Below are 25,922 nucleotides of genomic sequence, written 5' to 3'. Positions count from 1 at the left end.
AGTTCAGCTCCAACGATGTAGTTGGACAACGCGATTGGACGAGGTCCATGCGGATGGTACCTAGATTGGACCTGTTTGATTACACGTCATCATTCGGCGCCGACACACAAAATTGTGCAGTACAGTAGTAGTGCCTTACGTTTGATAAAACTTTTCTCTTCGCCGTAACACGAGAACAATAACCGCAGCCGAAAAATACCATGGCCGTGGAGTCAAGAGTCACCCAAGAGGAGATAAAGAAAGAGCCGGAGAAGCCCATCGACAGAGAAAAGGTCAGTTTTCCTGCACGTCTGCGATTGTTTGTTTTCCGTGTGTGGTTCTAACAAGCACACCACACTGAACACCCATCTATTCTTTCTATCTATCATATTACAGTGCATGCATTTAGTAAAGCCTACTTCATGCATTTACGCCTGTTTGTGTTACTTCAAGGTCCTCCTGATCATCTATTTGGAAACCCCAATAGTGCACGATGTGTTTACCAAGATCAATGTTTGCCGTAAAGACAGACATTAGAAATCGTCCATTAAAGAATATGAAATCATACACGACTACTTGTGTTTATTTTCTCGTCGTAATACTTCCATGGTGTTTGTTCCTGGATGTCCACCAGACATGTCCTCTCCTGCTGAGGGTGTTCACCACAAACAATGGGAGACATCACCGCATGGACGAGTTCACCCGCGGAAACGTCCCGGCTAGCGAGCTGCAGATATACACCTGGTAAGACCACCAAAAGACCCATTCGTCGGAGCATCATTTATTTATCCGGGAAAGGGCTAAATGTCTTTCTCCTAGTAGTCTCCCACACTTTTCCCATTATGTACCCCATACCATACAATATATTTTAGTACATGAGTTAATATATGTCTTCGTTGTTTTTTTATTTGGGTTTAAGAAAATAAAATATAAATCTTCAAGAGTAGCCTCTGGAACCTTCTCACGTAGCCTAAATCGTTCCCAACCAGCGGTACCCGAGCAGGTTCCAAATGACACATTATCACATACTATAATCTCTGCATAAACAGAACAGGTTATATGAAGTAATTAACATGGCATTCATGCTCCCAGGATGGACGCTACTCTGAAGGAACTGACAAGCTTGGTGAAGGAGGTGTTTCCTGAGGCTCGGAAAAAAGGAACACACTTCAGCTTTGCCACCGTCTTTCCCGAGCCCATGAGACAGATGTACAGGTAAACCACACTAACTGAACTACTCCTCAGCCATCTCCATGATTTATTAATGTATCCTCGTCCAGACCGTCAGTCCCTAGCCGGATCGGCTATGTCGAACCATGTGTTGAGTTTCAGCAATGGGAGTGTTTTCTCAAATGCGTTGGGGCTAGTAGGATAGCCAGAATCTTAACTGCACTAAGATAATAGTGAGGGGAATGAGGGGCAGAATATGGGTGGTGTAGTGATTGGGGTGTCTGACTCCCAGACAAATGGTTCTGAGTTTGATAAACAATGCCCATTCTATCTGTTGGCATCCCTGCACAAGATACCCCAAACTCTGACCTGCTCCTCGACGACATGTCTGTTTTCACTTACAAATATGGAAGGGACTGCTAAAACACTAAATGGTACGAGGCGAGGATGCAGACCGCATCCTCCAGTAATACCGTAGAGCGTCTTTCTGTTCCCTGTCCCACTGTGGGTTCCACATCTTCATTCCCTGGTGGTTTCTGATCCCAGGATGAAGGATATCGGCAACACGGTGTCGGGGAGGAAGGGTCCAGACGACGCCCTCACCCTGCAGTCCCAGAGATTCCAGATCGGAGACTACCTGGACATCGCAATTACCCCCCCTAACCGAGCCCCCCCGATGCCAATGCGTATGAGACCCTACTGAGTTGAGTGGGCTTTCATCCCCATCCTTGTGTTTCTTAGAAAGTGTATCAGACAGATGTTTGTGCTCGTTTAAAAGTGATCTTCGTGCAATTAACTTGTTTTGTTTTTTAACTGTAAGACTGAAAACATGGGAAAATGGTTTCAGCAAAGCAATGTAATTTCTACATTTTGCATTCATACTTTTTTTTTTATAGGTCTTCAATAAAATCAAAAGATAAACACTTATGTTTAGCAGATGTCATTTCTACATTTTGCTTTCATGCTTCATTTTTTGATAGTCTTAAATAGAATGAAGAGAAATTATTATTTCATATGAATTTTTTTCCTGATGGGTTCCGCTCAAAAACAAACTGTAGTTGCTGATAACTGCTGGTTATTGTTCCAATGTTGTAACTTGATTTGCTGAGAAGAAAAAATGGTTATTACAAAACTAAAAATAAAGTTTAGGATTTATCAGCCTATTTTAATCTGACGTTAAATGTATGATAAAAGGGGTTATCGAAGGATACAACATTTTTGTACTGATCCGCTAACATGGAATTTGATCTGTTCCGGTTTGCTAAAGAACATCAAGTCAGCTATGCTGCGTCTGTAGGAAATTCTCAGCGAATACAAAGATATTTAATCTCCTGCAAGACGGACCATAGTTCACGGTATTCCAAATATAGCCTGCCAGCCCTCCAATACCTGATAGGAAATGAAGATCCAGAAATCTTGCAGATATTGGAAAGACCAAAGCATGTCGGGTTTGCTGGAGTTTGTAAGTCTGTCCCATGTTATCATAAATGGGTATAATTGATTTACTCTTGATTAGCGTATGCCTTTAAACAGGATTAGATGTCAACTCGATTTCCAATTCCTTCTCCCAGTTGATTTGACCTTGTCAGTGGTTGAACATTTGAGATTAGAGGCACGGTTTTAGGGTGACAGATTGAAGCTTGGGTCATTGTTTGCTCTAGGGATACTTGAGTGGTTGGGGCAACAATTTCCACCTGGTTTTATTGACCTGACATTTTGCATGTTTTTAATGGCTTGAAGCACCTCCTGGTGAGAAAGTAGTGTTTCAAACTGAGCGAATGGTTTTGGTTTTCAAGCTTTCAAGAATATCATTCACATGCAAGTTATCACTAGTAGCTCCTGGCTTATAAAATGTTGAGTAATACAACACGCGTGATTGACACACACTGGTTAAGGTTTGAGAAGATTACATATATGTAGATCTACTTGAATTTGTTCGGCAAGGGGTCTGCTCCCTGTGTCACCTTATTCATAGTGTCGAGTTTGCAACAGCTGCATTTGAGATAAAGGTCACATTTGTCGGAATGTATTATCTCAATGTGTCAATATAATTGTATTGTACTTAAAAAAAAATCTACAAACAGATGAATAAATGGGCATAGTAAATCACGTAGATTGTATCCTTAATCATTATGGATAAAAAATGAGCAAACATTTGTAATCCATGATTATAGATCCGATTTGTTATCATGGATTACAAAATGTGAGTGGAAACCTCATGGCTTTAAATCTGATGTGTTATGACACCATATATCTTTGTACCAAATGTCAGACCAATATCAGATAAAAATTAGGAACGTTTTTTTCTTCTTAAAGTTCTACTATGAGATCAGGTTCAGCATCTCTGCTGAAGACACCATGAACCTGATGTGCTGCTATATCTGTGTTTTTAAAGTGGCCTTTATAGCCATATAGGCCTACTTGGCACGGTTTCGACTTGACATCCTGCTTAATAGAGCATGCAACAGAATGGAGTAACAGACACTTTCTTCCCATTATAGATAATTTATTATACTAAGACTAAATAAAATACATAAGTTCAGTAAGCCATTTGCATGGTACTAGGCATATTGCTTTACTCATAGGTCTCTTTATTTTAATTTTTTTTAATGTTTGTGATTCTTCTGAAAAAAGTAAGCAAACTTTTGGGTAATGTAAGACAATCTCTTCTATGGTGTGAGGTCTCAATGCTTGGGGAGGAGCTTGTACACTGAGCTTTTGCCCACTCTCTGTACATGCTTTAGCCGGTGAAGCTCCTCCAGACACAGGAGGTAGGTTGGACAACCTACACCCCAGTTTAGGTTGACACTGGGGTGGGCCATGGTGCCCACCCCGGTAAAGCTCTTCAGTTCCTCAATCTGGAACTGCAGCGCTTCGCCTGTAGAGGGCACACAAACACAGCACGACGTGGATAAGATATTTTATAGAATTTGGTATAGAAAGTCAAGAAGATCGGAATTTAAATAACAAGGGGCTACGACTCAATGCTCTTACAAATTAAATCCTGAAGGTACCACACCCCACAATGATTAGTCCAGCCCTAAAATGAAGGTTGCTTCTAGCCAGTGGAGAGTAATGTGATGTACCTTGTCGGTGCTTGGCAGCGGCTGCCGTGTTGATCTTGTGGAGGAAGTCGTTGAGGCTCCTGAGGGACATCTGTCTCAGGTAGTTAGGGAGAAGACGGAACTCGGAGTCGCCCACAGGGGCGAGCAACACAACTCTGAAGGGGGAATGGATTGTTCACGTTCATTACTAATCCCAAAGTCATTTGTTTATCCCAATATCAGGGGTCATGGGGTCATATATCTACCCGTTTTCTTTCCCCAGCCCTCTGGGAGTCGGCATGATGACGGCGGTGTTCTTGTCCTTTAGATCAGCGCGTGACACCAGCTAGCAAACAAATCGGCTAGGTTAGCATGGCAGGCATCTTGTGGATAACATGAGACTGCCCCACCATGTCCGAGGGCTTTTCTTTTTTACACCTATAGTTCAGTTGATCTGGTTTGAACAAGTGTTCTTAGGTCGTGCTCACACGTCGTTATTTAAAAGCCAACTGTGCGAAAACTGCGTACACAATAGTGGTAACATTCATAATACATAGTCATCTTTATGTCATACATTGGTTTAAAATAAGCAGTACATATAAGTTATACTGCTCCATTTAGTAGTATCAGATCTAGTCGTGGTGGGAGTAAAACTGTCCCATTCAGCAGTATTAAGAATGGCGTTACATTGAGTAGGAACATATACATGGGTCTGTGTTCACAAATAAAACAATAGACACAGGATATCTATACGCGTGTATCTTCACTTGGGATAACGTAAATATACATGTTGACAAATGATAAAGTATATATGGGCATATTTGCTGGGGGACCTACTTTACAGATGTCCTGGGTGATGAAGCTGAGGTCAGGCATCTCAGGGGTGGAGGGATCCTGGTAGTCCAGCCTGACACGGGGGGTCCGCAGGTTGAACTCCTGGGTGGGGCCGTCCACATCCAGGCTGCTGGGGTCCCCAGACTCACAAGCCCTCCTCTACAGGGCAGACAGGGGTGCTGTTTAAACCGGTGCGGTCCTTTATTATCACAGAGCAGCACACACTGTCCCTCTTCTCAGCCTCTTTTGTGCGGACGCACAACCCCACTTTGGGTCTTGAACGTAGAGCATGGCAAACCGTGCTGCACCTTCAAGAAACCGACGGCAAGATTCTCATTGGTTGTCCGCATGGCCACTCCCTGTCCCTGTAGCTATCTGGTTCTGGGTTAGGTCTAGCTGGCCCAGGACCAGGCGTGTTTGTTCCTGTACCAGGGCTGTCTGGGTCCATACCTGGATCAGAGTGTTGCAGAACACGGACTCCATTTTGGGCATCTCAAGTGTGAGGTTCACCATCTGGGGCTGCTTTTGTTTTGATGATCTGGGCAGAAATGTAATAAAAGCAGGAGTTAAGCAGGGACGAACAGCAAGTAGCTATTTGAATCACGTGCACTCTCCCAACCTCTATACATCATGTGCAGTCTATACATCAACCTCTCCCAGGCGTTCCACCTCACATGGACCCTCTCCAGATAACATGCACTCACTCCATGCTCTCTTCATCACATGCACAATCAATCACACATCTCTACATGCGGGCCACTTTCCCCGGGCTCTCTACACATTATGTGCACCCTCTCAACGTCGCGGGTACCCTCTCATCGTCACGTGCACCCTCTCCCGGTCCCGTGCACCCTGTCCCAGTCTCACATTTTAGCCATCCGGTGGAGGTCCATGGTGAAGTCGTTGTTGAGGCATAGCGTGTGCTCCACAAGGCCAAAGTCCTTCATCTTTGTGCGTAGCTCCTCCTCCTCCTCCTCCTCCTCCTCCTCCTCCATGTGCAGCTCACGCCTGGGCGTCAGCGGTACGCCGGGGGAGAGGGGCGGGGCGAGAGACGACTGCAGTGACGTGAAACTCAGTGCCGGCATAGGCAGGGCCTCATGAAACCTGTGGGAATGGATGATGTGGGAAATTCTGTACACAATTATACCAGCCAAACTTCATACATCCCGCTTTTATTTATATGTCGAATAACATAAATTTGGTTCAAATACTTTAATCTACAAAGATAATAAAAAAAAAAACGTCACTACATGAGAACACATTGCATGGTGTGTGAGTGTGAGTGTGAGAGAGTGAGTGAGTGAGTGGTCATTTGGGGTCGGAAGCACTGTACTGCCCTCTTGTGTACACGTTAATGTGATGTGGAAGCATGAAGGCAGGCAGCTCTGCGAACGAGAGGTGTCTCATCTCAAACGTGATGAAGGCAGAATTCTGAGTTCAGTTCCACGCCCTACCCCATAGCCCCGATGCGCTGAAGGTCCGCATCCGACAGGCCGAAGTCCGACGGCTTTGGCGTGCGCATCTGGGAGGTGGCGGGGGGCGGGGCCCCGGTGGCCACGGGGTCACTGTCGGGATGTAGCGTGCGCTCAGAGATGCCAAAGTCCTTCATCTGTGGCGTGGGCAGGACCTCTTTCTCCGTGCGCGACAAACACTTGGGCGTCATCAGCAAGGTGGGGGTGGGGGGCATGGCCAGAGAAGACTGCGGCGGTGGGAAACTCAGCACTGGCACTTGCAGAGATTTAGGAACCCTGTGGGACGATGGGATAAATTAGAGCTACGAGCAGCCAAAATGATCCCGGTTCACGGTTTTACTGCTCAATGTTGAAATATGTCTGATTGTCGGGATAGCAGTCTGTGTTGAGCACTTGTCCATTAACTAACAATTGGAGATTATTCTGCTGCTCACCATGATGCAAAAAAAACGATTTTTCAGAGGTGCCCTTACATTACATCCTCCCTGTGGGCCAAGCTGAGCATGCCCTTCAGGGCCAGCTCCGACAGGCCGAAGTCGGCCAGCTTTGGCGTGCGCAGCGCGTCAAAGCTGGGGGGCTGGGTTGACTGAGGGGTGGAGGGAAGGTGTGGGTCCTTCCTCTCCGTGGCTCCATCCTCCTCCTCCTTTACAGACGCTGAGCCCTCTTCCACCCCGAGGTCGGCTGACTCTGGGAGGTGACCTTTTACCTCTTTGGGGGAGAAGAACATATAAAGGGGGTTTTGTTTATTGTGGAACTCTCCAGCTGATCTTTGGGCCTGTTGCAGTTTTGGTTGCTCAGATAGATGAGATGAAACTTTTTTCATCACTGAAGGGAAATATTGTTTGGTGAGCAGAGAGAAGAGAAGAGAAAGTGAGACGGACAGGCAGAGAGATGAAAGGAACATCTATGATAATATTCTAGTTTCTTACGCGTGTGTGTTTGAGGTGGGGCTTTGTAGCCATATGATTCATAGTGTCCCTTCAGCGTGTTGATATCGTTAGTGATCCGTCGCTGCATCACACCGCATGCCGCCAAGTATCTCTTCACCTCCTCCTCCCGTGTTAGCTGCTGCTCCAGCCGGACACGGATCTCTCCCTGGTTCAAAAATCTCAAATTTGTATCTTGTTTACATTTATACTGCATTGATATTTCTAAATTATAATATATTCATAGATAACTATACAATATATTTTAAAATTTCCTGCAGTGTTATATTAAAGTAATGTGTCTAATCAGTGAATCTTACCTTGAGGTCAGCCAACTCGTTGCAAAGAGTGTGATAGGCTCCCATCCCTCTTTCAGTCGCAGACTCATCTGACAGATAAATAAAAGAACTACATATTGATGTCCGGTCACGAATTCTTGTCAAGCTACGAGACTATGCACGTCTTGTCCATGTATTTGACTTTACTTGTGTTGCCCATGATGAAACACTGAGGTTTCTCAACAACATAAGACATAGGTCCGTTTTTATCAAGAGTGTGACTGACCATCACAGTGCTCATCGCGGGTCTTGTAGGCGCCCAGTAGGCTCTCCGTCTCGGTCTCCAGAGTGACGGCGAGGCGCCGCAACTTAGAGAAGAACTGCGACGTTGGGTCCATATTCTCAACACTTGCTTCTCAAAACTACAGTCTACTGCCTAAACATAACCATGTCCTGATTTTTCGCGCCACTAGAAATACAAAACAGGAACTTTTTCGAATCGTTTTCGCGGTGGTCGAAAGCACAGTGCGAAGTGTATATCGCCCCCTAGAGAATCGGAGTAATAGGAGTATTCTTGTTCTTAATTTTCATTCGGACAAAATCCAACTAAAAGGGAAATACCGCCACCTGCTGGGATAACCTGGGATTCATACCACCCCTGTAAAACAATACCAAAAGAGTTACAACTTTATGACTAGAGCAGATTAAAGCAGATTACCTTACATAAATATCTTTCAGATTGTGATTTCTCTCCCCCTTAACGTCCATCTTTTGTAGATGAATGCTCCTCTGTCAGGAGGAGAAGGGGAGGATAGCATCATGCTACAGTATGCTCCTCTATCAGAGGAGGTGAAGGAACATGTTATCAGGTTGTGGTTAATCAGGAAAGAGTATAAATAGTGAGGAATCATGAAGGTCATTGCACACCTGCAGAGAAAGCCACTGAGGTAAGACACACACAAACACACAATCAAACTTAAACCATACGTACTTTAGTTTGTACAGTTCATGTAATTTATAGCATTACAATTCGAACGGAGCCTCAAATCAACCACCCTCCGACTCAGTAATAGTTCTTTCCACAGGCATTCCGGTTGCTGAACAGCTGTCACAAACAAATGGGTATACATTGTGTATTAAATGTATACATATGAGTGCATTGTGCACATAGTCCATGTAGATCCGTAGGGTTTTTGTCTTTTTCTGTGGCTGATGTGTCCTTTGTGTTAAGGCAGGGAGAGGCCAAAGTATTTGATGGTGTCTTTAAAACACGTCACAATACAGTTGAACTTGAACTTGAACTCATGATGAAATGTTGTCGTCTTCGTTACAGAGCGTGACATGGCGATGTTTGGAAAGGTTTTGGAGCCGGTGGGCTACATGCAGACGATGAGGTGAGCTCATTTCTCTGACCTTCATTCATGACCTGAGAGTTTAGCCTCTCTGTACACTTTACATACTGCGGTAATAACTACATTCTTACAGTGGGAGAATGAACAGTGAACATGTCATTGACCACATAATTACAAATCTGAACCTAAGAACGTGTATATGTGGCAGATGGAAGGTCATAGAGGTGACGAGAGTTAGATGCTCACAGTTCAGCCAGGCATAAACACATAGACGGATGATTATGTAAGTCAGTATGTCTCTATAGACCTGGTCTAGGTCAGCCTCTTGTCAAGTCAGTTTTATTTGTACAGCCCACAGTCACGATTCCAGTCTCAAAGGGCTTCACCTGGCCCCAAATGATAAAACTCCCTCTAAACCTCAGGGCTCTGAAGGACAAAGACAATCTCTCTAAACCCTGGAGGGAGGTCACCTTGACCACCAACACAGAAGAGGGATCCCTCCTTCCCGGAACGGTTAGGAGAGAGATAGAATCTGCATTTAGCAGATATAGAATGGTGCAGCACAAAACAAAGCAGGAAGTAACGTGGAGTGAGGTTAGATTAGTAACTTAGCTAGCAGGGCGTTCCAGAGGGTTTCTAACTGTGGTTCTGGTCCTGGTGATCAGGGGGCTGGTCCAGGGGATCAGCTCTTACCTGGGGGGTGGGGCAACACAGGAGGAGGCAGCGCTATCCAGGAAGAACCTGGACTACATCGACCAGGAGCTGGGCGCTGGGAAACAAGGGCTCCTCCTTGACAAGGAGGTCCACGAACTGGAGGGGGACCTGGCAGTGGTGTACTACCAGCTCGGGACTGCGGTGAGAACCCTGCTGACCAAAGGGAAGGGATAAGGGTCTTTCGACTGCTTCATCTAATGAACCAAAACACTATTGGTGTTTTTTATTGATCCTAAAATGATTTATTGATTTTAGGATTAGCCTACCTATCTATTCCCACTATGAGAGTGTCTATGCATTGTCAGGTTGTGGTGCACACATCCAACTGTATTGCGATCCCTTTTCGGTCCAGACCCGTAGCTTTAAGAAACTCTGTTTTAGGGGCCTCTGATGGGCCACCAGAGGGCCCTAGAGGGACAGGAGTTAAGCAGAGGGGAGCTGTTGAAAGTCAGAGAAGAAATTAGAGGTGAAGCTGCCCTTGAAGGACAGCCATTGTTCTCAACACTGTTATGTTTTTACTGATTTAAAGGTAGCTATAAAAATAGATAGATAGAAGTAACTGTTTTAACCCAGTAAAGCCCCAAAAAACGAGTTGAATGTCCAAATATATAAATATAGAATCAATCGATTGTGCTTAAAGACTAAACTCGTTTGTATTTAGCCTACTGAGCTAAATAACAGTGTTAATTACACTTCTGCAGAGCAGATTAAGAAAAAAGCATGAGTCTTGCTGTATTTCAAGTAGTACAGTTAGAATTAGAATTTTGGTCCCACTTTCACTGTGCTATTATACTCTGTTGGTATATTAAATTAATCTTTCCAGTTAGGATTACGTAGGCTATCCCGTTGTTGTTCCTTAGGTCCCTTATGCGCCATCGTCTGAGCTCTGCGTGTTTCATCTTGCTCATCAGACCAGAAAACCAGTGTTTCTTGAATGTGCTGACCATGCGATGCTGTCTTGCAGGTGCGCGCCGAGCCAGAGTTCACCCAGCGGGAGAAGGAGGTATTCCTCCAGTACATGACGGACTACAGGCTGGAGCGGCAGCTGACGGCTCTGCACGCCCGTCTGATGGGGGTTACGGTGCTGACCCAGCAGCCCCCCCTGCTGGAGGAAATGGTCCAGAACCAGAGGCCCAAACGATGGGAGTTGAGGGAGTTCTGTGTTAAGGTGGGGTGTGTGTGTGTGTGTGTGTGTTTGTGGCATGGTTTTTGGCAGTGTGTGTCTGTGTGTGTGTGCACACGTGGTTCTGTGTGCAAGATATAATATGTGTTTGGGCATGTGTGTGTGTGTGTGTGTGTGTGTGTGTGTGTGTGTGTGTGTGTGTGTGTGTGTGTCTGTGTCTGTGTCTGTGTGTGCATGCGACTGCATGTGGATGTGCCTGCAGCTGTGTGTGAGTGTGTGTATCTGTGTGTTGTGTCCTTTATAGCTGTGTTTATGTGTGCAAACTGCGCATGCATCTGCGTTTGGATGGGCGTGCAGCTGTGAGTGTGCATGTGGGTATACTGTAGGTGTGTGTGTGTGTGTGTGTGTGTGTGTGTGTGTGTGTGTGTGTGTGTGTGTGTGTGTGTGTGTGTGTGTGTGTGTGTGTGTGTGTGTGTGTGTGTGTGTGTGTGTGTGTGCTCTAAGCCTGTGGCAATGAGCATCATCAGATGGTGATTTATATAATAAAGAACTGGCTTCTGCCCAGGGTCAACATAACAGAACATCTGTCCTTGCTCAGATATCCACTTAATAACAACACAACCATAAGAATGTTCTGAACCAATAGCAGTTTGCATGCGGGAGAGTTGTTGCAACAGTTGATTGGTTAAGATACCACAGCCATATAGAAATGAAATATTGACAAGACATCGTATAGTTTTATGTGCAAGCTGCCTCATTCCATTAACTGGGTAGGGTTATGGTTTATGATAGCAGGTGTGGATGAGTGCTCGGCCCAGGTCTCGTGGCTGGGCTGCATCCACATGAACTCTCCCCCAGGAATGAGAACGTTTATTTGACCTTCAGTGGAGCATGGACCACGACGTCACCCTTGGAGAGCTTATCACTTACAAACATGGCGGGGACCTTCACAGTCTCTCCTTCACGTGTCTTCAGTCCTGACTGGAGAGTGCTGCAATCCATTTAGGATTTCTCTCTTCCTCTGAAGAATAATTGTGTTAGGTATATCATTTTACTCTCAGGCGGTCTTTGAGTTTCAAACTGGTTTAATGAGATACCAACTAACAATACAACTCAATAAAATACCTTGGGTTTTACATGCCAAGTCAGTTGAATTAGTCTAGCCTTTAATCACAGTTCCAGTCTGCTAGGGCTTCAAAGACCATGCATTATGCGACACCCCCTAACCCTAAGCCCTCTAACGGACTTTAAGGAAAAACTCCTCAGAACCGGAGGGAATATTCAGGAGAAGGATGCAGAAGAGGGACCTCTTCTTCCAGGGACAGTTAGGGTTATAAGCGGTGCCGAATGGCCAATGCACATCTGACGGTAGCGCAACACGAGGCAAAAAACAAATATATAGAAGCAGGCATACATTCCTGGGAAGTCCAGATGTTTAATGAGTGTTGCAGGGCATGCGATGGTTGGGACGTGTATGTCCTGACGCAGGGAGTTTTTTTGTGGAGCGCTAGCGGTGTTTTGGCGGTCTATTCTGGGTCGCGGATCTCTGGAGGCTGGCTGCTGACTAACTGCCGCTATGCCACAACGAGCAACATCATTTGCATTGAGTTTCATGCACTCGTCCTGCAGCCTGTCAGGAAGATAAAGGGCACAGTCTTTTGTAAATGGGATTGCCGTTGTGTGTGTGTGTGTGTGTGTGTGTGTGTGTGTGTGTGTGTGTGTGTGTGTGTGTGTGTGTGTGTGTGTGTGTGTGTGTGTGTGTGTGTGTGTGTGTGTGTGCATGCAAGTGTGTGCGTTTGTGTGTGCATTTAAGCGTGTCAATGTGCGTGTGTGGGAATGTGATTTAGTGTGTGTTTGTGTATGTGTGTGCGCGAATATGTGTTCAGAGATGGAGCAAGAGTGTGTTTGTGTGTGTGTGCATCCGTGCATAAGTCTGTGAGTGTGTTTTGCCAGGCGGATAGACACAAGCTGTCTATCTAGTATTTGTCTGGGTGTATTGAAGTTAGGCTGGGTTGTCTGTGTATACTTTGTATTGAAGCTAGGCTGGGTTGCTCCAACACTATATACGAGAGAGGGAACATCTCTAGAAATGACCGTGAATGGTGACTTGCAGGTGATTATTCCCCTGATGCCTTTCCGCCAGTTGCCCTTGAGCACACTAAGCACTTATTTAAACATCATTACCAAACTTAATTACCGAAACGTCACCCTTTTTTACATTCGTTTAAATTCAGTTTACTTTATTGATCCCGGGGGAAATTATCTCTGTTGCTGCTCATAGCTAGATGGATCAAAATTCATAAAATATAATAGACAGCTCCAAAATCGGAAACATTTCTACGCAAAACTAGCAAAGGTTACATTGAGACTATCAACCATGAAAAGATAATCTAGCTCCATCAGCACTATCATCCCCCTCCTCCTGTGATTGGCCGCCCGCAGATCAACTTTGTGCTGGGCACCGGTCTGCTGTGTCTGCTGACCCAGGCGTCGCTGACGGGCCGCGACCAGGCGCTGCTCATCCGGACCTGGTCCGAGCGCATGGGCGCCCTCTATCGCCGCATGAAGACCACAGGCGGACGCTGCTCCGGCTACTTCCTGGAGCAGGCGGAGGAGGACGTGAGGTCACAGCTCAACACCGCCCAGGAGAACCGCGCCGCCCCCGACGCCGCCGCCGCCACCATCCTCGACGCCCTGGAGAAGAACTACGACTGGCTCCGCTGGGCGGTGATGCTGCACCCCGCCCTCCCGAAGGGGGAGGAGCCGCTGGGCGACGAGGACGGCGTGCCGGCCGAGCGGCAGCCCAAGCACTTCCTGTCGGTGGCGTCGGAGCCGCCGTGCCCCCAGGTGGTGGCGTGCTTCAAGGACCAGCCCACCTCGCTGGATAAGAGCCGCATCCACCAGCTGATCGTGGACCTGGAGTGGAAGATCCCCAACCCGCCCCCGGACGTGTACGCCGCCATAGAGAAGGACCCGGGCCTCGCCCAGCGCTACCTGGCCACCCGCATGCTCAGCAAGCTGCAGGAGGGGCTGGGGCCGGGCGTGGCCGTGCACGTGGTGCCCGGGCGCATGGAGATGAAGTGCAACTTCCCGACCGCATCGTATTACCTGTACGAGTACAAACACCGTCTGGCTACCGGCACCGTGTGCGTGTTCGGATAGAGAGGGAGGGGGGAGAGGGACAGAGAGGGACAGAGAGGGACAGAGAGAGACAGAGAGGGACAGAGAGGGACAGAGAGGGACAGAGAGGGACAGAGAGGGACAGAGAGAGACAGAGAGGGACAGAGAGAGACAGAGAGGGACGGAGAGGGAGGGGGGAGAGGGACAGAGAGAGACAGAGAGGGACAGAGAGAGACAGAGAGGGACAGAGAGGGAGGGGGGAGAGGGACAGAGAGAGACAGAGAGGGACAGAGAGAGACAGAGAGAGACGGAGAGGGAGGGGGGAGAGAGACAGAGAGAGACAGAGAGGGACAGAGAGAGACAGAGAGGGACAGAGAGGGAGGGGGGAGAGGGACAGAGAGAGACAGAGTGGGATGGAGGGGGGGGAGTGATGGATGGGGTGAGGTGCTAGGGAGAGGGGGAGAGAGTGACATAGAAAGAGTGAGGCGGAAGAAAGAGGCAGAGGGCTATGAGCGATAGAGGGGGGGTGAGAGAGAGGTTGAAAGAAAGAGGCAGCGGAATAGTGTGCAAAGAGGAGGGAGAGAAAGAGAGAACTGCAGCTTGTCTGCTTTATTGCTTTTTCTTTCACAGTGGCAAACAAATTACTTGTCATACTTTTCAAAAATAAATCATACTTTTCAAAATAAACGTCCCATTTCAAAAACAAGGAAAAACATTGGCATGTATTTATTGCATCGCATTGCATCGTATAATGTACACAGAACATATTAAGGTAATGATCGAGGAGTTAACCGTCGAAGAGTTTAAGAGGACGTGTATAGGGTAACCCTCTGTAAAGGGAAAGTTATTATTGCTAAAATAATCTTGATATTAATCCAGGCAGAAACATGGATCTATTCACATAAAAAAGAAAACATTCTCCAGAGCTGCACTAATACTTTCAGCAGTTTCCTGTCCCTTACCACTCATACAGATTATTGCAAGTCTTGTATAAAACCATTGGTCAGTGTATCCGTACTTTATAACTAATGTAAAAAAAACAATATTCAGTGTATATAGGAGTTATAAACGTATGGACTTTATAAACTGCAGTGTATAGATACAGCGTAGTATAGACTTTATAGACATTGTGTGTGTTTTATAAATGTCAGCGTACATGTACAGTACAGTATAGGCCATGCCTAGATACAGCATATCCACCAGCCTGGCTCCTGTAGCCTCCCGGGGAGAGTCGTGCCGGTCGTGGTGAGGGCTCAGAGGGAGCACGCCCCGGGCTCTGTGCCAGGGACTTTCTCCAGGTGTTTGCGGACGGCAGGGAAGCCCTGCAGGGCCTGCTGGAATCCAAGCCAGGAGAGAGTGAAGCACTGGCAGTCAGTCAGGGCCTTCGCCGTGGCTACATGTCTCCCTTTGGCCAGCACGTATACCTCTGGGGGAGCCAAGGACACACACACACACACACACACACACACACACACACACACACACACACACACACACACACACACACACACACACACACACACACACACACACACGCACACACAAGCAGTCGCACATGCATGTTAACCTGCTGGCGGGTAGATCAGGGGTTACATCACCACAGCCACGCAGCTCAGTTCATTGGGGATCCAAACGTAGCTAAAGGCAACCCGCTGCTCAACGCACCGAGACCGATCAGCTCCTAATCCTGACAATGCTAAATCCGCAGAATTAAAAAGCATCCCCTCAAATCGGGAAAGCTTGTCGGTTTTTAGACAAGTAAGTATATATAAGAAATGCAGTTTAATTGTCTTCGCAGCAGTTTTTAGTTTGCCAGATATTTTTTGTTGTTCTGCAGGGTAAGCTGTTACTTGAGGGTTGCTGGTTCAATCCCCCACTTCTTCTTGCTCAAGGATGAAGTGCCCATGAGCAAGACTCTTAACTGCTGTTTGTGAGAAATTGTCTCTAAAAGCTTAATAGTGGCCATTAAGCCCCTAGAGGGTATAAATTACCTTGCAGTTTGAACCCACCTCCAAAGTAGTCCCCATCGCAGAGCTCCCTCTCCACGGAGTCTGTCTCCACGCTGACCTGCCCGTGGTCGATCAGATACATGCGGTCTCCAGGGGAGTTCAGCCTGAAGATCACGTCTCCCTCCTGGAACACCTCGTACCTCAGCTTCACCAGCACGGCGTTCATGAAGTTCTTGTCCAGGTCCTCGAACATGGGCACCTTTTGCAGAAGCTTGCTGCACATGGACAGCAGGATTTGCTGTGGAGAAAGAATAGCGTACGATAGCAAAGCTTAGTTTAGCATAGCATAGTTCGGCTGTGCATAGTTTAACTTAGTTCACGGCCGGTAGATCTTCGAAGACAGTATGAACCTAGTAAACAAGTGCACGTTTTTACCTCTTTCAGTGCGGTGGAAACGGTATCCATGATGTCATTCTCATCGAACCACTTCCCACCATAGCGTGCCTGGTAGTAGCTACTGATTCTCAGCTGCAGCTCAGGAGGGAGCTTCATAAAGGTCATGTAGTGCTCCAGGCGACACATCTACACCAACAAGAGGTTTCAGCATATTCAGTAAGAAGTTGCCAACACCTAACAGTTAACAGTTAACCGCTTGCAGCTAATGGTTACCGTTAACAGCTTATGCTAACAGCTATGGCCAACAGCTAACACTTAAAGCTAATTGCAAAGGTTAATGCTAATAGCGAATGCCAACAGCTAACGTTAATAGCTTAGAGCAGGCATCTGCAGGATGCTGTTCTCTACTGGTCAGGATGCTAATACAAACGAGTCACATGCATTTCCACAGTAATACACAATTTCTGTATTAGGAAAAATTTTGACTCAGGGACCAGGGACACATGCAGACCTTGCTTTTGTACTCCTTGGCGGTTGGGTCGGTGTTGGCTATCATGGTGGTAGCGTTAGCTACCAGCACTGTGTACATCATGCAGCCTGAGATCATGCTAACCATCACGATCCACATCTCCACATAGTCTGGGGGAGAATGAGAACAGAGAAGTCAATGAGCATCAGTATCAACATGTCTACGTAGTGGGAGCGAGGAAACGAGAACCAAACCAACCAGAGATAACACTGTTCAGCGCCGCTCTACTCTGAAAGCAAGCCGTAAGCTTGCATGCATACTGCGGTACCATGAAGCCATATGTATGCAAATTGTGTGTAATGTGTAGGAATAAGGTCGTACTAGTGGGGGCGTCCATGGAGCCGTAGGAGAGGGCGATCATCTGAGACAGCGCGCGGAAAACCCCCCAGGAGTATTTAACGCTGACCGTGGCGTTCTGCGCACACACAGGAGAAACACAGAGCACCCACTTTATCCTCCAACAATGACCTCCAGCTCTGTGATCCCTTTGATATCGTGGGATGATGTTAGAAACCACGCATGCATTAAAAAGTGGTGAGTCATGATAAAAAAACAGGAATCTTTTGTGAAATTTAGAAGAGTACGATTGCACCACTCTTGTAATTCAGTTTTGGGCTTTCTCCTCAGTTAAACTGTATCTCATAAAATAATCCTCCATGTCTCCAGGAGTTTATGATTTAATGAGGCGGGATTCCAGGATTCAATGGTTCATTGATTCCAAGGGTCTGCCATTTCAGGATTCCATTACATTTAACGATTTCCATTACATTTAACGATTCCATTAAATCATCATCCTGTGATTCAAAGGTTCCATAATGATGCATGACTCCAGTAGAAGAGGATGGGAGGGGTTTCCATGATAGTAAATGCATGGAGGATGGAGGGGATTCAGAGTTCCATGATCTCAAGACATCTCCTGATCTCACGGGGTTCCTACCATGAGGTTCTCCTTGCGGACCCAACAGTCCGAGGGGAACTCCTCCAGCATGGGAACAAAGTACTGGATGCAGCCGTTCCAGTGGCAGAGCAGGAAGATCATCATGAACAGGGAGAGGATGCGGAAGAAGAGCCGCACCACCTCCAGGTTGGCGTTGGAGACCTGAGTGGGAGGAGGGGATCATAGTGTGAAGCACCTTCTCGCTGTTAGTTAGTAGACAGACGAATCAAACCCATGCCAGCTCTACCACCTTACAACCATAACGTGGGCAGTAGCCTCGGAGGGTCATTTGACTTGAAAGCGGTGGTTTCAAGTGTGGTTGACACTGCTGGCGGTGCATGAATGGTTGTAAATCGCTTAGGACTAAGGCAAAAGTTAAATGCCCTATAATATAAATATAAAAAATGTGAACTTAACTCTACAGATCGATACACTTCCAGAAATCAGAGGACGAATAATACATGGACGAATGAAGAGATGGAATGCATGATGAGGTCTTGTAATAATGTGGGCATGAAAGAGTAAACAAAATCTATTATTTATTATGTCTGTATCCGGATGAAATATCAGAACTCGACAGCCTGGTCCAAGTGGAGCACGGTGTTAGTGATTTCTCAAGCTCTCATTTCAACCGTGACGTCAATGTCCAGAATAGCAGAATAAACAAATGTTGTCATGACGTGGAAGGAATGAACAGAAAGCATGAATGAGGGCTTAAATTAGCTGTGCGTATGAAAGAATAAACAAAGATGCAATATGTGGTCGATGTCCAGATGAAGTGTCAGGAATCGATAGCCTGGTCCGAGGTGGCAGTTTCCCGCTCTGACTGAGAGCTGACTCGGAGCGTCACCCGATGCGGGATGCCGCTCAGGGGATCTGCAACTGGAGAGGCAGGATGAGATCTATAGGGTTTCTGATGCCGAGTGTGGCTCCTCTCCACTCACTTTCTCCACCTCGTTGAAGAAGCGCACGAGTCGAGACACGCGCACCAGGCGAATGAGGCTCAGGATCCGGACGAACATGAGGATTCTCATCATCCTGTTGGTCTTGGAAGGGTTGTCCTGGCTGTGGTACTGCAGGTCCTGTGAACACAACGAACACCTTCCTCCTCAACCACGGCACGGCGCTTCACACAAGCTGCTTTTGCATTCACTAGGCCTTCCGACCGGACGGATACAGCTCGAGTCAAGGCTTACCGCGAAGAAGAGGATGTAGCCGATGGGGAAGGCTGCGATGACATCCAGTAGGAACCAGCTCCTCAGATAGCTCACGCGGATCTGCTTTACATCCAGGATGGCTACCTGCAACAAAGGACCGGACGAAATACACACAACAGTCACGTACATTTTAGTATTTCTGCAGAGCCTGTTGAGTTGAATTGTGACAGTGACAGTGACAGTGAGATATATCCTTAGATACATATCCTTTACATTTTTAACAGTCACAACCGTTTTTTTTAATTAAGAAACTGATGTGGGGGCTGTGGGGGGGAGGACTCCTTGGCTGCCCGATTTGCCCATGAGACCGTTTATTTTGGCGAAGCAGAAAATAAAATGAATAGAGGGCAACTGGTTCTCCAGTTAATAAGGTACATTTACCCACAGGGCTACAGGACCCAGAGTTCAAGGCTGAGATTCTAATAGGGACTGAAACGTCTAGATTAATATTTCACAACGTCTTAGCGGGAGGGAAACCGCCATATGTTAATGTAACTGCTGAAAACACAAGGACCCACACACCCACACACACACACACCCACGCACACACACAAACATCACTTCAAAACATCATTAAAAATTTGCACAAACGCACAAACACAGGAACTAGGGCTGGGAGTAAACAAGCGTCTACAGGAATACCCGGGATGGTTGTAAGAGGTTTCAAAGAAGCTGGCATGAGTCGACCGCCAGAAAATACACCACGTATCATCTCCTTAATGCCCCGCTGGAGGCGCCATGCTTGTATTTATCTGTAATTCACCCATCATCCGAAATCTGCTTTACAGATAAACCAAATAACCATGGCACGGTGGTCATCTACAGAGTCCACGGTGGATTTTGGGTTGGGGGGTTGGAAGGGGGGGTAATCTGGTTCCTTCGTATTTTAAGGGGATTACTGACGGGGTCAAAAATGGACTGCATGTGCTCGTCTGTGGTGGGATTAGTCCTCCAGATTGAGAGGAGAGAGAGGGAGAGGGAGAGGGAGAGGGAGAGGGAGAGGGAGAGAGAGAGAGAGAGAGAGAGAGAGAGAGAGAGAGAGAGAGAGAGAGAGAGACCTAGAGAGAGAGACCTAGAGAGAGAGAGAGAGAGGGAGATGTATTTTTTAATGAGATGGTTTTTGTATGCTTTGGCAATATAGAAAATGTATTTTGTCATGGGAATTCAGCCATTCAAATTAATAAATGCAGAGGAGAGGAATAGAGGAGAGAGACGGAGAGGAAAGAGGGAGACAGAGAGCGGAGAGGAAGAGGGCCAAATGGCCACCCTCGGCTACCTCGCTATCCTCGGGTATGATGCCCATGCGGAAGTTCAGCGCCACGTCGATGAGGAACAGCGTGTCGGAGAAGACGTTGAAGCCCTCCCAGCCCAGGCCGTTCACCCCGTCCAGGAAGGCGATCTCCATGGGGATGCCAATCAGGTTCAGGAACGTGATGGCCATCATGCACATGATGTAGTAGCTCCTGGACACACAAAGGATCATGCATTACTCCATGATGTGCATGGTAGATATGGGATGTTCTGGGATTTTACTTACGTTTGACTTCTCACATTGTTGGTATCCAGGTTTTGCCGTGAACCTACTCGCCCTTCTACAGTCTTCTATATGCTCCCTAAACACGTTGAAACTGTAGCTGTAAATAATGGATAAACTGCTGGACCACATCCGCTGTGTGATGACCAATCGATCGGTTCCACATGGCTTATGGTTTATGGTGCATGCGGTGGGCAGCTTGCTGGGCGTCAGGCCCCCCCTGCTCGTGTGCTGACCATTAAGGCGACACGCCTCATCGCGACCGTGGGTTACATTCACTCACTGCTACGCAACACATCAGTCCCTCTCCTCTTCAACCCGCTTTTGTGACTCTGCAGTGCATGAGAAAATGCCTAAAAAGACAGAATGACAAAACTATATATAAAGATGTGTGGTGGTCAGGGAGTGTGGTCTGCCATCTAATTCTCTCTGCTCTGTTACTCTTTTGACCAGAACTTCCAGAAGCTAGGTCAGGTGATCAGTAAGGGGAGGGAGAGGCGATGGCAGGTTTCATCAGGCTGAATAAAGTTCTGGATTATTCTGGTTTCCACATTATTTCATTAGAGCATAAGATGACCGGCCCAGCTTCCTTCTGTTCCCACTTATGCACGCAATCGTCCAAATCTCATCCCTTCGGACAGTTATCAACAGTCACCCATTATGAGCAGTAATACAATTAAAACTGTGTACTAATTAGAGTATGAATCTAATCATGAATAGTACAAATGTTCATGCCTTGTTAAACTACGTCATCAGTGCTAATACATCATTATAAGAAGTAATGACAGCAAAACATAATCATAAGGTGAACCGGTTAAACAAGTATTGTACTAGGCAATCAGAGAAATAAGGGATGGATGATCCATAGTACTCCACTCTGGAGTCTTCAATTTGATAAAGTACCAGGCATTGGTTGCATTGCGGTCCTACCTTAAAGGGGACCTGTCACATTCTGCTATTTTCTAACATGAGAGAGCAATGCTTCACACACGTGTGGTGGAAAGACACAGTCTGCAACATCAACACAGTTTCCACGGAAAAACATGGAAAAGTTGGACCATAGATGTTGTTGGTCATCTTTGGAGAACGCCAACCCCGATCACGTTAGAGCCCATTTCCCCGATGACGTCAATGGTCCAACTTTTCATCACATGTTTTCGTGCAGTTATGCAAGATAAAGTACGAGGTGGCACTGGTGTTACCTTAAGAGGCTGAAGGGGTGTATGACGAGTACTCCACTCTGCAGTTGGCGGATGCATTCCTTCTCCACGGCCACCTCGCTGCCGTACACGTACAGGGACTGGCGGTTCAGCTGGGGGAGGAGCAGCGACCTCCAGCCGCTGGTGGCCCGACTGCTGCCTACCCCGGTAGACCCTGACATTGACGCTCTCGGCTTCTCCATCCCTCCTCACTCTGACACACACACACACACACACACACACACACGCGCACACACACTCACGTGCCCTCACGCACCGCTACTGCTCAGCCACACACGCCATTGTGTCTGGCAGGCTCCCGGCGCGAGCGAGCTTGGCTTGTGCTGTGAGCGGGACTCGACCTGCTTTCCTGCTTGTCAACAAGGTATTGTTCCATCCCCACTCCCCTGCTGGTATAGCTCTTATAGCAGGGCTGAGTCACACAGTCTCCCGTTCCCTCTCTGTACCCTCCCCTTACCTCTCTCTCTCTCTCTCTCTCTCTCTGCACCGCCCCTTATCTCTCCCAGTTGCTCTCGCTCTCTCCCTCTCTGTAGCCTCCCCTTACCTCTCTCTCTGTACCGCCCATTACCTCTCCCAGTAGCTCTCTCTCTATGAATCCCGTCTCCTTCCTCTCTCTCTCTCTCTATCCGTCAATATTTTTTTTATCTCTTTCTACGTCATTTTTTCTCTCTTCAAACCCTCCCCTTTCATCTCTCTCTCTGTTACACTTCCCGTCTCTCTCTCTCTTTCTGGTACCACCCTCTAACTCTCTTTATACCCTCCCCTTATCTCTCTCTCTCTGTATTACCCTGTATCTCTTTCTCTCGTTTTCTTCCTCCAACTCTCCCTGTAAACCCTCCTCGTACTTTTCTCTCTCGCGTCATCTTTCTCTCACTTTTAACCCCTCCCCTTGCCCTACTCTCTCTCTCTCTCTCCATCTCTCTGTATCTCCCTGTCTGTATCCGACCCCTTATCAGCAGCCCCCAACTCTCTCATTATCTCCCTCTATCTCTTGCTATCTATGTCTGTATCTCTCTCCCTCACTGACTGTCTATTCTATGCGCTCTCTCTCTCTTTCCCATCAACTATTCAGTGCGTCTGTCTCTCCACCACATGAATCAAGCCACGTCAAGGACACAGTGACAGGTCGGCAACATTCATTCTGATACACAATGGAGTTGGGTTTGTGTGTGTGCGTGTGTGTGTGTGTGTGTCAGTTTTTTTTTTTTTTTTTGGGGGGGGGGGGGGGTAAATATCACAATTATCCTCTAGTGAACAAGACATCTGGCCGGGGTGTCAGGATGAGCTCAGAGAGGGCAGATGGGCTGGCAGATTTGTCATCTGACAAATTAAACAGTAGATACTCTGGTCAGTCACCTAATCAACACCTGAAAATGAACAGAAACTCACTTAGTCAATTCCAGATATAGTATATTCTCATCTTCTTATCAATACCTGATACAGTGTATTCTGATCACCTAATCAATGCCTGCTACTGTACTCCGATCACCTTGGGAATGACTGATATCGTACAGATACTCTAGTCATCTCATCAATATCTGATACTGTACGGATTCTCTGATCACCTCGTCAATACCTGATGTCAATACAAGCATTATCCACATCTTTATCCAGATACTCACCAAAAATATTCAGATTCTTTTTAGAAAAGGGATTATTCTATTTTGGTCATTTGACCATTCTCCATATTGCGATTACATATTGACTCTTATTAATGTTGCTATTATTAGACTTCATTTTTCGTGACAGCTGATGGGATAAATGTTGAGACATTTTCATTAAATTATGGGATGTATTACAACGGTAGAATTTGACCAGAAGGACATGTTAGCCATGTTACAAGGACAGCTGTAACGAGCACAGCTGTTACAAGAGCAGCTGTCACTGTGCGTGCCCAAGTTTGTGAGTGTGAGACAGTGTGTGTGCGTGTGCGTGTTGTGTTGATCCATGATCTGGAATGAATCCTGTTAATCTCCATGGACAGACACAAACACACACATATTGTCTGGGCTAGCATGTTGTTGTGGCTTATGGGTAAACAAAGACGTCCATGCCGCAGGAAGTTGCAGACATTTAATTTGTTATGAATGTGACAAATGTGTCACATTATATAAGTAACATGTGTCAGATATGTATTATATATGTCTGTGTCATTTTGCATGCATATGATATATGTATTTATATAGTAAATATCTGGATAGTGTATATGTATACGTGTCCTTATGTATGTTCATTATACATGTATGCGTGAACTATGTAACGATACACATGCTCTGCCTCATTCATCTTCTGCAGCGGTCTTCTCATGCTCAACCACTTGAAAACTGGCAGTCAGCATATCGCTTAAAACCACCACTGACCTACACAGATCCCAACTAGAATCACTTCTTTCTAGTGGGGTCATCAAGCCCCCCTGAACAGCAAGGCGCTTACTCCTTGGGTTGCTGTCGCACGAGGCCGGCCCCCTCAAGCTTTGGATGACCTGGTGCAGGCTATCCACTGACGGAGAGTAGAGCTGGCCAGGGGGACAGTGCTCGCTATGGGAATGCCCGCAGGCCCTGCTCTAGCAGGTATAGGGAGAGAGAGAGAGGGAGCGAGAGGGAGGGAGGGAGGGAGGGAGGGAGGGAGGGAGGGAGGGAGGGAGGGAGGGAGGGAGGGAGGGTACAGCTTGACAGTCAGTGTGTCACCAGGGGGCGCTTTGTCAAAAGCGAGCACAGTGTGTAATCCCTTGCAGGGCTCTCTCCCCTGAGTGATGAAACCAGAGTGTAAACATCAGGAGAAGGGAGAGGGGGAGGGGAGGAGAGAGCGAGGGAAGCAGGGACCCCAGTCTGCAGGTTGTGGTTCCGATGCGGGCCAACCATTCATCACAGGAGGACAGATAGGGTGGAGAACAAATTCCCAGGCTCATTAATTCAGCAGGCAGCTGGCTCGCCACAAAGAAATAGCTCAGCATTTCGTAGTGCATACTGCCTCAGCACAGCTCACCTGCGCACTTTCACACACACACACACACACACACACACACACACACACACACACACACACACACACACACACACACACACACACACACACACACACACACACACACACACACAGACCCACACACACACACACACACACACACACACACACACACACACACACACACACGCACAACACTCGCTGTGTGCAAGACTAACTTGGCATGCAACGCAATGTTGTATGGTTGTGATATTTTTCCGAGAGAAGCCCAATTGGGTCATGGAGAAGGTGCCAAGTGGCTACACAGCACCCTTCATGTGCAGATATAAGACGTTGGCGCCAGGGTCTAGAGAGGCGTAGCATCGTAGTATCCTGTAGCCGGATCGATTTATTTTGGAGTGGTGCTATGAGAAAAGATCAGGACTGGTTCTGAGTGTTGGAAGCCACTGCTGGATAGTGAGGATTTAGTTAGTGTGTTGATAACCGTACTGTCACCCACCCACCTCCGAAGAAGTCTCCATCACAAAGCTCCCACTGGAAGAAGTCCGTCCCCACGCTGAGACGTGGCCGTGGCTGGTTAGGAATGTACGCCGTTCTGGTGCGTCCTGCTTGAAGAACCACGTCCCCCTCCTGGAACACTTTGAACGTCAGTTTGAAGAGCGCAGCGTTGATGGAGTTGTCGCTTTGGTCCTTGGACGTTGGCACCTTTTTCAGCAGCATGACATACATCCCCACCAGGATCTCCTGGAGACGGGACGAAAGGCAGGACGGGCAACGTCTGATGCGTCATGCTTGTCCCGGCCTATGAGGCCACTGGCCTGTTTGAGGCGTACCTCTTTCAGAGACTCGGACACAGTGTTCTTCTTGTCAAACCACCTGCCTCTGTAGAGCTTCTTGTAGTAGCATGAGATGCGACACTTCAGCTGTACGGGGAGCCCCCTGAAGAGCATGTAGTTCTCCGTCAGGCCGACCTGTAGCAGAGAACACAGACCAGCATCTGTCCACAGCGGAGCTCCGCCACCAGGTAGCTACACCCAACCTCCTGGTCTTATTGATGTTCCAGCCTCTACCCCACCCAAACACAGCCACTAACACATACATACCCTCTACCCGGCCCAAATACATACCTTCTACCATACCCAATACTGCCACCATCCCTTCCAA

At 47.2% G+C, this 25,922-nt stretch overlaps 4 protein-coding genes across 6 annotated transcripts; 2 read left to right on the top strand and 2 right to left on the bottom strand.

The window, feature by feature from the left end:
• Positions 1-75: 75 nt before the first annotated feature.
• On the top strand, positions 76-3,022 carry sap18 (Sin3A-associated protein). The gene is made up of 4 exons (XM_056579867.1): positions 76-272; positions 614-723; positions 1,072-1,194; positions 1,696-3,022. The coding sequence occupies exons 1-4, from the start codon at positions 201-203 to the stop codon at positions 1,850-1,852; spliced, it is 462 nt and encodes a 153-aa protein (XP_056435842.1). The 5' UTR covers positions 76-200; the 3' UTR covers positions 1,853-3,022.
• Positions 3,023-3,619: 597 nt separating this feature from the next.
• On the bottom strand, positions 3,620-8,444 carry ska3 (spindle and kinetochore associated complex subunit 3). Of its 2 annotated transcripts, none has more exons than XM_056579862.1 (11): positions 7,990-8,444; positions 7,746-7,813; positions 7,429-7,594; positions 6,973-7,207; positions 6,482-6,775; positions 5,895-6,131; positions 5,478-5,562; positions 5,031-5,186; positions 4,460-4,539; positions 4,236-4,369; positions 3,620-4,027 (listed from the first exon to the last, which is right to left on the bottom strand). In XM_056579862.1, the coding sequence occupies exons 1-11, from the start codon at positions 8,099-8,101 to the stop codon at positions 3,834-3,836; spliced, it is 1,761 nt and encodes a 586-aa protein (XP_056435837.1). In that variant the 5' UTR covers positions 8,102-8,444; the 3' UTR covers positions 3,620-3,833. The 2 variants fall into 2 exon arrangements, with proteins under 2 accessions (XP_056435837.1, XP_056435836.1); XM_056579861.1 differs by having other exon boundaries at positions 5,478-5,565; positions 7,990-8,443.
• Positions 8,405-14,200, top strand: LOC130373401 (uncharacterized). 2 transcript variants are annotated; one of them, XM_056579866.1, is made up of 5 exons: positions 8,405-8,650; positions 9,037-9,097; positions 9,721-9,910; positions 10,734-10,937; positions 13,335-14,200. In XM_056579866.1, exons 2-5 carry the CDS (start codon positions 9,045-9,047, stop codon positions 14,052-14,054), a joined length of 1,167 nt encoding a protein of 388 aa, XP_056435841.1. In that variant the 5' UTR covers positions 8,405-8,650; positions 9,037-9,044; the 3' UTR covers positions 14,055-14,200. The 2 variants fall into 2 exon arrangements, with proteins under 2 accessions (XP_056435841.1, XP_056435840.1); XM_056579865.1 differs by having other exon boundaries at positions 8,405-8,825.
• Positions 14,060-22,205, bottom strand: hcn5 (hyperpolarization activated cyclic nucleotide-gated potassium channel 5). Its single transcript, XM_056579863.1, has 10 exons — positions 21,777-22,205; positions 20,317-20,503; positions 19,020-19,124; positions 18,768-18,905; positions 17,824-17,985; positions 17,208-17,301; positions 16,869-16,996; positions 16,397-16,543; positions 16,022-16,259; positions 14,060-15,438 (listed from the first exon to the last, which is right to left on the bottom strand). Exons 1-10 carry the CDS (start codon positions 21,974-21,976, stop codon positions 15,266-15,268), a joined length of 1,572 nt encoding a protein of 523 aa, XP_056435838.1. The 5' UTR covers positions 21,977-22,205; the 3' UTR covers positions 14,060-15,265.
• Positions 22,206-25,922: the final 3,717 nt, after the last annotated feature.

The sequence above is a fragment of the Gadus chalcogrammus genome, chromosome 20, assembly GCF_026213295.1.
Source record: "Gadus chalcogrammus isolate NIFS_2021 chromosome 20, NIFS_Gcha_1.0, whole genome shotgun sequence".
NCBI lineage: Eukaryota > Metazoa > Chordata > Actinopteri > Gadiformes > Gadidae > Gadus > Gadus chalcogrammus.
The sequence above is the reverse complement of the archived record's forward strand: the minus strand, read 5'-3'. Positions and strand labels throughout refer to the sequence as shown.